General features: G+C 47.7%; 1 protein-coding gene across 1 annotated transcript in view; it reads right to left on the reverse strand.

Annotated features, from left to right (window-relative positions):
- SYTL2 (synaptotagmin like 2) overlaps positions 1–14,876 on the reverse strand; it is an 84,348-nt gene that overhangs the window by 31,756 nt on the left and 37,716 nt on the right. The window contains 3 exon segments of the mRNA XM_015427740.1: positions 3,370–3,441; positions 8,154–9,026; positions 10,698–10,800. Of these exon segments, the coding sequence (XP_015283226.1) occupies positions 3,370–3,441; positions 8,154–9,026; positions 10,698–10,800 (1,048 nt within the window).

The following is a 14,876-nucleotide window of genomic DNA, read 5'->3' on the forward strand; positions in this document are numbered from 1 at the left end:
GGCCAGAATTAAGTTCACTCTGCTGCAGCTTGGATGGGACAACAGTCTTGTTTACGCTTTCCTTAATTTCTTGAAGACCCAGGTCCTGTTGGCCAACTAAGTCTACAGCCTGGTTTGGCTGACTCTCATCATTGGTTGCTTTTTTCACCTTGTTGCCGTTTGTGCTTTCCTGGCTGGTGGGTTGGAATTCCGTGTCTTCCATGAGCAGTTTCTGGAAGTTGATTTTGAATTCACCATATACGGAATTGGAAGGAGCAGCCGCTTTTTCTACAAATTCATGTATTTCTTGGGAATGTGGCGTACCTTTATCATCAACTGAACTGGCACTTCGGTTGGAGTATAAGGATGCATGCACTGGCTTAGGAAACTCAATGTCTTTGAGAAGAACCTGAGAGTCCTCCTTGAGCAATTTACGCAAACTGTCCTTGAATCCGGTTGGTTCTAATGAATTTGGTTTAACCGTTTTCACTACTGTCTCGGCCATTTCCTTGGGTTGCGGCTCCACAAGCTCGCCAACAGAAGTCACATTTCCATTACTCTGATCATCTGATTGAACTCTGATGCTTTTCCTAGTTGTCTCTCCATCTGGCTCCCCTTGAATCCTATGGAACATGTCATTACTTTTCTCTATTGTTTCTCTGCTGGCCTGTCTTGAAACATGTGTCATTGGGGGTGAAGGAAGAGTTGACGTTTCCATCACCTGCTTATAAGACTCCTGCTGATCAGGGATATCACCAAATGCTCTTTTCAAAATGCTCTCTGAAGTGCGTGAAATGGGAGGTAGCTCTGAAAATTCTTTCAGAAGACCCAGTAGCCTGGACTTCAAATCATGGCTTTCCCTTTTCGACGGGACCCTGGATTCTGTGACAGTCTCTGAAACTTCTTCACCAGGAGATTTTGCTCTGCTTGAAACAGCAAGATGAGGATCAATCAGTATCGGTGCTGGTGATGGAATCTGGGGGACTCCTTTCCGAGAAGAACTATCGTCTAGATACTTTGGGTCCTCCTCTCGGTGGAGAGCTCTCCAAGGCCCTGAACTTAAATCTTCTGTTCCTTTAAGCACATTCCCCTCGGTTGTTTTAAATTTGACATTTGGATCCGAGGTGGAGGCACGTTTTCCTAAACTTTGAGGGACCACATCCCTCTTGGTCTGATCGGCGGGATAAGCATCACGGCTGAGTTGCATCACCTTATTATAAAAACCTCTCTCCTCCGACACGGGAGCAGATTGCTTGGAAGTATTCACGGCTTCACTACCGTCTGAAGAGGGTGTTGCATCCAGAGCTTCCTTGAGCAGCCTTTCTATGCCAACATTAAAAGAATCAGCACCAATTTTTGGCGGGACCTGAGTTCTGCGTACAGTTTCTGCAATCTCACTCGCTGAAAGGCCAACGTTGCTATCAATGTCTGCAGGAACACCCCCGTGTTGGATAGTGCGGTCGGAGCCCTCGGTTCGCCCCTCCATTTCTTTGGGAGCTCCTCTTTCATCAGAAGGTAGGTCAACAGGTGAGGAATTCTGAGATGGTTGTGTCAGTAATTTCTGCAAGCCACTGTTAAACAAGTTAGATGGTGTTTTTGACAGGACAGCTGTTTTCTGTATATATTCCTCCACTTCTTTCCCTGGACACATCATCATTCCCACGGGTTTTGAATCAGCCAGCTCTACCAAGTAGCCGTCCTCTTTGGGGACAAATCGTAAATTTCTCCTTGGCGCTACATTTGCTAACAAGGGTTGGTTGGGAGTTGCTTTTAAAAAACCTTGGGTGACCTGACTTCTCTGTTCTTCTTCCAAAGAGGCCTGGCCAGTTCCTCCTCTGACCCCTTTTATTTCCTTTGACTGTCGCTGATAAGTTCCCACAGAATCGCTATGTGGGACTCTCTTTTCTTTGGCTTCATCAGTCCTATCCTGTGGCTTCACTCCAACATCCCAAAAACTTCTCAGGCTCCGGAACTGTGAAGGGTTGAGCATTTCAGACTTGGATTCTTCATTTACTTTCTCCTTTAACGAATGAATCGTAAAGTTGGGCTTCTGTGGCAGAGCAGAGGAAGTCCTGTCTTTGGCCAAAGCACTCGTCTGTGAACCTTCTTTTTTGGAAGAGAATGCTGCATGTCTTGGTTGCGGGTTACCTGCATCCAGGGATTCCGTAAATTCAGTACTCTTCCAGTCACTTGGAAGTGTTTTGCTTGATCTGGTAACATCACGTCCGCCTTTGGATTTATCCACTGACTCTGGTCTAACTCTTCCTGAAGACAAGTCAATGTCATCATCTTTAGGTTCAGAGTCGTCACTCAGTTCAACTCTTCTGAAGGTAACCAAATTATATTTACCTTGCTCGTTGTCAGATTCACCCGTGGCATACCCTGAAGACTCAGGAGCTGGCTTTACTTTGCTGCTTCCCCTGTTATAGCTGTCCGTCACTTTATTAACGGATGCATTTTCACTTAACATATCTTCCTTGTTCCCTACTCTTGGACTAGTCTGCTCTCTTTCCCAGAAAGCCCTAATGTCCTTTATTTTTTTCCGATGCCCTGTTGGAGAAGTTTGTTTGATTTCTTGCTGCTGTGTACAAAGTGGATTTCCTCTGTTGGAATCGGCATCCAGCTGCACAACTCCCTTCTCTAGAAAGCTGGACTTTGGTCCTTCGGGCTCTTTAAGAAGCACTCCAGATGGATGCTCAAAGTTCCCCTCTTGCAGGTACGATTTAACGTTTCTCTCCCCATCAGCCGGAGTCTTATTTCCCACTTCCCTTTCTTTTGCAGAAGAATCAACATTCAGACCCAACTTTACGCCTTCGACCACCTTTGGTTCTCTGGACACGGCATTTTCATCTTCCATCTTGCTTTCTCCAACATCTTCTTTCAAAAAGTGCATTTGACTTGCGTTCTTTGGTCCCTGACCAGTGATCTGAAAATGCATGCTCCTCTGGTCACTCAAATCTGCAGCCTCTCTTTCTTTGCCTTTACTGCCGAATCTTTGTTCTTCCAGCAGCAGGTCGCTTGGATATCTAGTCTGAGCAAGGGACAGCAACTCTGGCTGGCTGCCTCCATCATGGAATTGAGGGTCTTTGCCGGTCAGCTCTTTTCTTTCAGGCAAAGTCGCATCTTCATTTAGTACAACCCTACTTGGATCATTCTCTTCTCTCGTTACGGCCAGCTCTTTCGTCTTGGTCGCACTCGTCTCCTCCAAGGGCTCCCTCCCTTGAGAAACTGACAGTGACACGGTTCCTTCGCTGTCCGTACTGGAACTCCTCTTAAACCAGTCTAGTACTTTTGATATGGACTCGTCAGCTGCCTTTGAGGCTTCGGCAGCATGTCTGTCAGATCTGGAAGGAGTTTTAGCATTTGGACCGTCATCATGAACAGGCTTACCTTGTTCAAGGTCTGTGGAGACGGCGCTTGGGGCCCGGGGGTCTTCCGTATTAGCCAAAGGCAGCTGCTGACCTGCAATGAGACATGGAACCAAGAAGCACGTTTTGTTGAAAGACAAGCTTCCCAACTATCTAGATCAGAGTAGTAGTGGTAATACTAATATTACCAGTAACAGTATTATGAGTAACAATAGTAAACAGTAATTCCTGGTAGTGCTGGAAAAGAGAAACCAACTGAGATCATAAAATAAGAAACATGCGATTCAGTCCAGCGACTCAGCAGCAGATTGTGCAGGTGGAAGGGATAATTCCCATCACTTACCTATCCAGTACATTCGTATGCCACCCTTCCAGGGCAGCATCATATGGCTTTCCCTTCCCTACTGTATCCTCACAATAACCCACGTATCTCTCCTAGTATATCCCCTAAAGACAAGAACCTATATGTGGTCCCTGGCCCGAGAGACATCTGGCTGTCCTGGACCAGGGCCAGGGCGTTTTTTGCCCTGGCCCCGACCTGGTGGAACTCTCTGTCAAACGACCTCTGTGCCCTGCTGGACTTAATGCAGTTCCGCAGGGCACGTTTGGTGTAGTGGTTAAGTGTGCGGACTCTAATCTGGGAGAACCGGGTTTGATTCCCCACTCCTCCACTTGCACCTGCTGATGTGACCTTGGGTCAGTCACAAGCTCTGGCACAGCTGTTCCCGAAAGAGCAGTTTGTGTCAGAGTTCTCTCAGCCCCACCCACCTCACAGGGTGTCTGTTGTGGGGAGGGGAAGGGAAAGGAGATTGTAAGCCGCTCTGAGACTCCAAGTGAAGGGCGGGGTATAAATCCAATCTCCTCCTTCCTTCCTCCACGTAAAGCAGAGATGTTCCGCCAGACGTTTGGTAGAGGACAGTGACGGACCAGTCAGGGCTCTTTTTGTAGAAAAAGCCCAGCAGGAACTCATTAGCATAATAGGCCACACCCAACAGCAGAAACTCATTAGCATATTAGGCCACACCCCTGATAGCACAGCTCATTAGCATATTAGGCCACATACCCCCATGTTACCAGAAGTGTGGTCATCCAGTCACACCCACCTTTTGCTTATTCTGTTTACTTTGTTGTCAAAACCCAGGGCTTTTTTTGTAGCAGGAACTTATTTGCATGTTAGGCCACACACCCCTAATGTAGCCAATCCTAATGAGTTTCTGCTGTTAGGTGTGGCCTATTATGCTAATAAGTTCCTGCTGGGCGTGGCCAGCTCAGGAGCCAGCCGGAACTCCGTTCCTGTGCGTTCCTGCCCAAAAATAGCCCTGGCACTGACGGTGTTCCACCCGGCTCGCACTCCTGTTCATCCTGTTTTTTCCCAGCCTCCCCCTCCATGAGGCAGTGGCATATTTGGGCAGTCTTATCGCCATCTTATTGGTTATAGGCTCACTACTGTCCTATTAATGTAAACTGGTTATAGGCTCACTACTGTCCTATTAATGTAAATTGCGAATTTTATCATTTTAACTGTGAACGTATTATGTAAATGTCTTTACTGATGTGTGTGTATGTGTGTGTGTGTATGTGACATATATATAAATAAAAATAACGCTGTGATGTTCGATATGCTGAGAGAGAGACAGTAACTGGCCAAAGGTAACCCACACAGCTACAACTACAGTTTGGTGTAGTGGTTAAATGTGCGGACTCTAATCTGGGAGAACCGGGTTTGATTCCCCACTCCTCCACTTGCACCTGGCTGGATGACCTTGGGCAAACCATAGCTCTGATAACAGCTGTTCTCTCAGGAGGAGTTCTCGAAAGAGCTCTCTCAGCCCCACCTACCTCACAGGGTGCCTGTTGTGGGGAGGGGAAGGGAAAGGAGTTTGTAGGCCGCTCTGAGACACCTTTGGGTACTGAAGGGCGGGGTATAAATCCAAATCTCTTCTTCTTCTTCTACAAGGCAGTGTAGGGATTTGACCTCTGGGAATTCAGATTCTGGTCTCTCTAGCCACTATACTGCTTTGGCTTTAGACAAAGGTCTAAACTGTTTGGTTATAAAATGAGTGTGCTATAATGGTTAGGCCTGGAGAAGGCCGGGTTCAAAATCCCAATCAGCCCTGATATTTGCCGGCTGGCCTTAGTCCACTCATTCTTTCTCTGCTTAATCTAACCCCAGGACTGTTGTGAGGACAAAGGTGAATGATGGACACGGATCCTTGGAAGAACCGTGTGATAAAACGGTAACACAGATCTAATTTAGATGCACACCTCAAGATCTCTTTCTAAAGTCACCCATTTTTTTAATTGTTGTCCAGACCTTTTACAAATCTTTCTGGAGTTTAGAGAGATATAGGCAGGACTCTCTTTTTTCTCCCCTTTTCTGATATGAAAGTGCTGTTGTTGTTTTTCTTGGGTGGGGGGGATATATTCTTAAAGTTTAAAAATGCTGAAATAAAACAAAACCAACAACAGAAAGCATGCTCAATATACGGCCAACATAACGAGTGACCTACTGAACTGAATGCAGACTGCCAGTCTGAACTTGGGGCTGGACAGAAAATCCCCTTGATGCTGCTCGCTCTGTAGTCGGTCAAGCAACCGGCCGGCCACAATGCCCAACTCGAGAGCTTGTGTGGATGATCTGAATGGCCCCCAGCTGTACAGCTATTGTGCATTTTGGAGATGACCCCTTCAGCTCTCCTTTGGCAAGTTCACTTGTCTGGGACAGCCCCTCTCAATATTCTCAAGCCTCTTGAGCATCATTCTGTGGCTAGCTCTTTATGTGAATCTAGCCATGGGTATAAAGGAAAAAAAATAATGCTCAAATGCTGGAATCCCAGTTTAAATCTGACTTTTCCAGTCATATCACTCCCAGGGGACAAAGTTGTTGTGGCAGAGCAGCAAAAAAAAAAAGGGGGGCCTCTGCTTCTGCTGTAGTTGGCTACCACTAGCTGAGGAAGAAGGAGAAGAAAGGATGATTGGATTTATACCCTGCCCTCCACTACCCAAGGGAGTTTCAGAGCGGCTTACAAACTCCTTTCCCTTCCCCTCCCCACAACAGACACCCTGTGAGGTAGGTGGGGCTGCGAGAGCCTCTTCCCGAACTGTCCTAGAAGAAGAAGAGGAGAAGAGATTGGATTTATACCCCGCCCTTCACTACCTAAGGGAGTTTCAGAGCGACTTACAAACTCCTTTCCCTTCCCCTCCCCACAACAGACACTCTGTGAGGTAGGTGGGGCTGAGAGAGCTTCTTCCTGAACTGTCCTAGAAGAAGAAGAGGAGAAGAGACTGGATTTATACCCCGCCCTTCACTACCCAAAGGAGTCTCAGAGCGGCTTACAAACTCCTTTCCCTTCCCCTCCCCACAACAGACACCCTGTGAGGTAGGCGGGGCTGAGAGAGCTCTGACAGAAACTGCTCTTTTTACAAGGACAGCTCTTATCAGAACTGTAGCTAGCCCAAGGTCATCCAGCAGGTGCAAGCGGACGAGTGGGGAATCAAACCCGGTTCTCCCAGATTAGAGTCCGTGCACTTAACCACTACACCAAATTGGCTCTCAGATAGGCTTGAAAGCCTCCAGGTGGGGCCTGGAGATCTCCTGGGATTACAATTGATCTCCAGATGACACGGATCAGTTCTCCTGTAGAAAACGACTGTTTTGGAAGGTGGGCTCTATTGCATTGTACCCCGCTGAGGTCCCTCCCTTCCCCTAAGCCCACCCTTCTTGGGCTCCGCCCTCAAAATCTCCAGGCACTTCCCAAGTGGGAGTTGGCAACCAGGCTAGCAGCTGAGAAATTAAGATTTCCAAGCAGATTCTGGTGGCTTTCGATCACCTGGTGGATCAACTCCAATTGATTCAAATAAACCAGTTAATCGTAACATCCAAAGGCATGTCAAAGTCAAAGGGGACAATACACAGTGCTCCAGTCTCTCGATGTCTGCTGGCAAATTGTTGCCTTACGATAACACATCCCATGGGATGTCACACAGCATGTATGCACCCCTGACCCCCACCCCCGCTGCTGATGGCCAATAATGCAAGGCAAGGGACAGACGATGAGCACCACCTTATCGTCACATCCCACACTGTTTTGTATCTGGGCATTGAAACAAGAGACCTGGAACACGCAGGAGCAGCTCTGGGAGGTTCTAGTCTGGCCCTCTCATGCCACAAAAATAGAAAGTTTGATTCTTCCACAAGAAAGGTTATTCACCGAGTGTTAGAATTCTCCCGTTTTGCTCAAGTCAAGATTTCCCAACCTGGAGAGTCCCCCCTTGCCTAGCCTGATCTCATCATATCTCGGAAGCTAAGCAGAGTCGACCCTGGTTAGTACTTGGATGGGAGACCACCAAGGAAGTCCAGGGTTGCTACGCAGAGGCAGGCAATGGCAAACCACCTCTGCTCCTCTCTTGCCTTGAAAACCCTACGGGGGTCAGCTGCAACTTGAAGGCACTTCCCACTACAAAGATTTACGGTTCAGTTTTTTCTAGGGTTACGCTCCATCTAGGCCTCCTGAAATCAATGGAGTTTAGACTGTCGCCACTCCGCACAGGACCTGCTTGCTGAAAGCATTATCTGACATAATCACCTGCAGCATTAAGAACTCAATGTGCTGCACCCTGAATCACAAAATCCTCAACATATGTGCGAAGGCGAAGAGTTAAGAAAAAATAAGCAAATAGCATTTGCGATAACAAGGGTGAAAAGCTTGCAAACATAGCAGACGCAGCCTCCTACATGAAAGATTAGTGGGAAATTGAATTTCCGGCCACATACGACTCCAGTCATTACAGTACTGTATGGCTTACCAGCGGAGCTTTGTGGGACGTCTGGCGCAGGGCTCCGAGGTCCAGTTTTGATTTCAAGCTTTGCTTCAGCAGCCCTTCGCTCTTCCACGACCTTTGGGAAGATCTTGCTGGAAGAGTCACTGGGAGTTCTACATTTGGCAGGTGGGCTTTTCTGGGACTGCAAGGTTTCGGGTGGTTGGCCCGGCCTATCCGCGTTATAAGAACTTGGATCCGCCGTTCCTTCTTTTGGCATAGCCTGATCCTCACTGTGGCCATTAATGTCTATAGAACGGAAGGGCGATGGGTTTATCGGAGGAGTCTGCTCATTCTGACAGGCGCCTAACCTGGACACTTGGTTGTCACTTGGCTTCCCGTAGTCTGAGTCTAACAAGCTGAACTCCCCCGATTCCTTCCCCTCGTGCAACTCAAGGCTGGGCGGGCGTTCCTTCCTACTCACGCTGGAAGAGAATCTGACCTGCTTCGATCTTTCCAAAGAGTTTTGAGAAAATCCTTCCAGCTCCCTTCTGGGGGGGCTGTTCTTATCCGCCACCCCTTCGAGGATCGTCGAAGGAGGCAGCCCGTTTTTAAAGGGGGGGTCCACCGTTTGGCTAAGGCGGAGCACTTCGGAATCGGTGGAGCTTGAACTCGAGTTGCGCTTCAAGATGCCCCTGGGCGGCGTCCCTTGGCCGTTACCTGGCTTGATCCTTCTAGACACTTGGGGGAACGAATCGTCGCTCTTCACGCCGACGTCGGACGTCTTGTGGACGTTCTTCCTAGCTTTTGGTACGGGAGGCTTCCCCGCCTGTCTCTGTGGATCGTTCGGCTGTACAGAAGCCTGCTCTTTGTTTGTTATGTTTACCTCGGGTTGGTTTTCTACTGAAGGCAAAGGGGGATCTGCAAGACAACACACACGCACACACACACACACACACAAAGGAAAGGGTAAAAACAGGCCACAAACAGTGATTCTCTAGTTGCAAAAAAGGAACCTAGGAAAGAGCATTATGGAATGCCTTGGAGATGGAACAACTTTGGCATGCTTCTTAAGGTAAAGACTTAACATAATGAGACAGAATGGCACATGCAACAAAGGTTGCCATCCTCCAGGTGGGGCCTGGAGATCTCCCAGAATTACAACAGATTTTGAGATGACAGGTCGGTTCCCCCGGAGCAAATGGCTGCTTTGGAAGGCTCTGGGGCATTATACCCTGCTGAGCTCCCACCCCTTTGCAACCCCCACCCCCAAACCTCCAGGAATCTCCCCACCTGGAGCTGGCAACCCTACATTCAGCAGAATAGTCCAACTGTAGCCTGCAAGAGGGGGGAAGCGATTAAAAAAAAAATCAATGTCCCTGTGCATTTGAAAAAAACCTGCAAGTAAAAAACTTAACACATCAGAAAGAAAGTTCTATCCCAACCTATTCTCATGAACGCATGATCACATGAAGCCGCCTTATACTGAATCAGACCCTGGGTCCATCAAAGTCAGTATTGTCTACTCAGACTGGCAGCAGCTCTCCAGGGTCTCAGGCAGAGCTCTTTCACATTGCCTAGTGCCAGATTTCTTAACTGGAGATACTGGGGATTGAACCTGGGACCCTCTGCATGCCAAGCAGATGTGATCTTCCCCATACCCACAGTCTACAGTGGTGTAGCCCATCCTGTCACTTTGCCATCCCTTTCACACTGCCACCTCCATGGGCAGAGCCTCGGGCCAAGAAAGAGAGTAAATTAAAGTAAGGTATGCAATGGAAAAGCAAGCTTCAGTGCTGGGAGCGGCAGCGAGGCATGCTTCGGATAGGGCCAAACTAGACATGATGTTTTTTCGGTGAGTTGCGTCTGGGTTCCCCCGACTCGACTCATGTTCCCTGCAGTCACACAGCAGCTGCTGGGAACGTCATTTTGAATGCCAGAAGGAGCCCTTTAGGCCTGGAGCTGCGGCATGGGGGACAAGGAGGCACCCCCCCACACACACACGCCAATGTTTTCAGAAGCTGAATCTCACCCCCCCAGCGAGGAATTATTTCCATAACTTCAAAGCAGCGAGTGGTTGGAATACCCCCACATGCCACTCCGAAGTTATATAAATAATTCCCTGCCAGTGGCCGTTTCAGCTTCTCAAAATGGTACATGGGGAGGGAGGAGGCCCTTTCTCCCTCCACACCACAGTTCCGAGTCCAAAAGAGCTCCCCTCTTGATCTTTACAATGACATTCCGCCACTGAGTCACAGCCCTCCCCCCTACAACAATATATCACGTCGGCAGAGGCCAAAACCTGTCTATCAGCCCTTGCACCAAATGATTATAACTTGGCACTGTAAGACAGTTATGCCTAACAAATATGTCAAATGCATTTTTCTGGTTTTCCTGTAATTTACTCTGTGTGACTTTGATTTATGTCCAGTGGCAACGCTCAGCAGACAGGCAAAAATGCTATAACGTTCCTGGGAAACTTCTTGAGAACAAAGCGTCCTCAACACGAACCACAGAAAAAATGCAAGCAAAGACTTGCTCAATTTTCCATTAACTCCACAGAGCAATACGGATCTTTTTAAAAGTATTCACCCTTCTTTGATGCCTCTGATGAACCAGAAACTCCATGTTCAGAGTGTTGACTTTTTGCATCGTCTTCTAACAGGCTTGATTTGTTAAATGGATTCTTCCTTTCCTGGAACAAAATGAAGTATTTGCAGAAGTTTACTTAACATACAGCATTAGAGAAGAGCCCAGAAAGGAAGAAAATCAGCATGGATAGGGAAGAACCAGTTTGGTGTGGTGGTTAAGAGCGGTGGACTCTACTCTGGGAGAACTGGGTTTGATTTCCCGCTCCTCCCCATGCAGCCTCCTGGTGTGACCTTGGGTTAGTCACAAGTTCTCTCAGAGCTGTTCTCTCAGGAGCAGTTTCTGTCAGAGCTCTCTCAGCCCCACCTACTTCACAGGGTGTCCGTTGTGGGGAGGGGTGTCCGATTCCCCATGCATTCAAAATAAATCCACGTTTGAAGATCAAAGTTAAATTTATTATAAAGCGATGGTTAGCTCAGGAACACAAGAATTGTTAGGAATGACTACAGACCTCATAGGGAAACATAATAAAGGAACTTGAACCAGGTTAGGACCAATGAGTCCAATTCCCGCTGGCGGGAATGCAGATAAAACTAGCGCCCAATTCCTTGGGAACACAACGGTTCTACAACATAAACACAAGTTCAGTTCTCAGGCATGAGATACATAATAAGCAAAAAAACGCCATAACTCCATCCCACCTCCAGCTGGTTGACCTTGAGCAGTTCCGCAGATGTAGCAAGCAAAAGAAAGTAAACACCTACACAGGGAGATACAGGGGGGATGGATCGAGTACAATGTAACATGTAGAAAAGAACACACCACCCTATGGCAGCTTGCTGATAAGGGGGAGGGAAAGGAGATTGTAAGCCTCTCTGAGACTGCTTCAGGTACTGAAGGGCAGGGTATAAATCCAATCTTTTCTTCTTCTTATATAGAATTAAAAAAAACTAAATAAAATAAACAGCCAGTAATGAGATACACACTATATAAGTGAATAAGCTTACCAGAACCCAGAAAAGAAAGCTGAATTTAACAAAAGGTGGCATCGACCCAACTCTGCTGACGTCACTCCCACCCTTCCAAACCCACTGGCGCAGAAGTCCCAGCGTGGCACCAATCGCACTGCCCTGCTTGTGGGCCTGGCAACCCTCCTTTCCTCCTTCCCACGCGCGCCCTGCTGCAAAGGTGAACCGTGGCTCAGCCGTGAAAGAAAAGAAGCCCGTTAAAGGGCTAAAAAGCGCAGGAGTTGCAGAACTTAGTTCCAGCCCCTGCCCGGACTGGCTGCAGGGGCAGCATCCACATGGATGCTCCGCCCAAAGCCACCTCACACTTCCTCCTTTGACATGGCTCAATGGGGATATCCAAGGGAGGCCCACGAGTCAGGCCCAGAAAGAACACAACATCATGTGGACCTTCTCGGTAGAAAGCATGGGCGTTCAACTGTCCACGCAGGGAAATAACCTCATGTGGAAACAGATACCGTTACCTTCAACAGAGTCTGGTCATCATAAGAACATAAGAAGAGCCCTTCAGGATCAGACCAGGGGTCCATCTTTACAATGACATTCCGCCACTGAGTCACAGCCCTCCCCCCCACAACAATATATCACGTCGGCAGAGGCCAAAACCTGTCTATCTGCCCTTGCACCAAATGATTATAACTTGGCACTGTAAGACAGTTATGGACCCTGCTAGATCAGACCAGTGGTCCATCTAGTCCAGCATCCTGTCTCACACAGTGGCCAACCAGTTCCTCTGGAGGGCCAACGACAGGGCAGAGAGGCTGAGGCCTTCCCCTGATAAGAACATAAAAAGAACCCTGCTGGATCAGACCAGGGGTCCATCTAGTCCAGCATTCTGTCTCACGTAGTGGCCAACCAGTTCCTATGGAGAGGCAACGACAGGGCAGAGAGGCCGAGGCCTTCCCCTGATAAGAACATAAGAAGAACCCTGCTGGATCAGACCAGGGGTCCATCTAGTCCAGCATCCTGTCGCACCCAGGGGCCAACCAGTTCCTCTGGAGGGCCAACGAGAGGGCAGAGAGGCTGAGGCCTTCCCCTGATAAGAACATAAGAAGAACCCTGCTGGATCAGACCAGGGGTCCATCTAGTCCAGCATTCTGTCTCACACAATGGCCAACCAGTTGCTCTGGATGGTCAACAACAGGGCACAGAGGCCGAGGCCCTCCCCTGGGGTTACCTCCTGGTTCTGGGATTCAGAGGATTAGTGCCTCTGACGTTGGAGGTTCCCCTCAGTCACTATGGCTAGTAGCCACTGACAGATTTATCCTCCATGAACCTATCTACTCCTATTTTAAAGCTGCTTATTCATGTGGCCATCACTACATCCTCTGGCAGTGAATTCCATATTTTAATCACTCACTTTATAAAGAAGTATTTCCTTTCTTCTTTTCTGAATCTATTGCCCATCAGTTCACTGGGTGCCCTTGAGTTCTAGTATCTTGGGAAAGGCAGAAAAAGTTATCTTCGCCAATTCTCTCCACCCCAGTAATAATTCTATAAACCTCTCTCATGCCCCCCCCCCTTAGCCGTCTCTTTTCTAAACTGAGGAGTCCCAGACTCTTCCAGCCTTTCCTCACAGGGAAGGTGCTCCAACACCCTAATCATCTCGATTGCCCTCCTCTGTACTTTTCCCAGTTCTGCCATGTCCTTTTTGACACATGGTGACCAGAACTGTACACAGTATTCCAAATTTACCATCTACCTGGCCTTGGGTACGGAGAGACGCCGCCCTGAAAGGAATACTACTCTGGCGCTCCGCTTTTTACATCATTGGCCGCCAGTGAGGATCGACCATCTTGAACTTTCTTAAAATTGAACTGTACAGCACCATTTTAGTTTGTATTTATTGAAGTTTTAATGTAACTTGTGTTTTATTCCCAACATTTGCCGGTTGTTTGCTGCCCTGAGCCGTATGGGTAGGGCGGGATATAAATCCCAGAATAAATAAATAAATAAATAAATAAATGAGGCCCTACCATAGATCTATACAGAAGCATTATAATATCGGTCATTATATGTTCAATCCCTTTCCTTTTTTAAAATATATTTTTATTTGTTTTTAAATCATCATTAACAACACTGAACATCAAAAGCATTAAACAAGCAACAACAAGTGATAAGGATCAAGTTGCATCAAAAGCTTATTATGTCGCAGTAAAAACTATTTTAACATTTTTTGAACATTTATCAACCAATTAGAAAGGGTAAGAAGTGCTGGTAATTATGCTACCTCTGACAGTAAGGCAAGTGTGAGTACTGGATTAGGTCTGGATCGTAGATGTAGAATATTTTTATATGTAATTCAGTGTGTACAGTAGAAAGCTAGAGGAAAAGCAAAGAAGAATAAGTAGTGTTAGTGGGAAGAAGTTCAGCTTCTGTCATGTACTACAGCCATGGAAACCATGTGCGTACTTCAATCCCTTTCCTAATAACCCCTAACATCATTCCATTTAAGCCGAGGCCAGCCCGATCTCGTCGGATCTCGGAAGCTAAGCCGGGTCGGCCCTGGCTGGCATTTGGATGGGAGACCTCCAAGGAATACCAGGTTTGTGATGTGGAGGCAGGCAATGGCAAACCGCCTCTGAATGTCTCTTGCCTGGAAAACCTCTACGGGGCTCACCGTAAGTCAGCTGTGACCAGTGTTCCCTCTAAGCTGAGTGAGTGTGAGCTAGCTCACAGTTTTTTAGCCTGCGGCTCACACATTTTTGTCTCCACTCAGGAAGGATGGCTCTCGAGCAAAGTGATTTATGCAGCAGCCACATCGCTCGCTCACGACTTCAATGCCGGTAGCTCGCAAAGTAGAATTTTTGCTCACAAGACTCCACAGCTTAGAGGGACCATTGGCTGTGACTTGGCATTTTCCACCACCGGCATTGTCTAGTACTCTAACCAGCACTGGCTCTCCAAGGTCTCAGGAAGAGAAAGATCCCTTCCCAGGAAAGCTTCCTGAGCTTTCAGCTGGAGGATGCAAGGGACTGAACCCAGATCCCTTTGCATGCACTCTTTAACAACTGAGCCACAGTCTCTCCCCTAAGGTACAACAGAATCATATTTACCAAGGCAATAAACCGGTACAGCTTGAAGTATCTGACTAAGTTAACAAACGAGCAAAACTTCCATGGAAAGATTAAGATGGTTTGGAACAGCAGGGAGGAGG

Source organism: Gekko japonicus, unplaced genomic scaffold (assembly GCF_001447785.1).
Source record: "Gekko japonicus isolate JY-2015 unplaced genomic scaffold, Gekko_japonicus_V1.1 scaffold393, whole genome shotgun sequence".
NCBI classification, from domain to species: Eukaryota; Metazoa; Chordata; class Lepidosauria; order Squamata; family Gekkonidae; genus Gekko; species Gekko japonicus.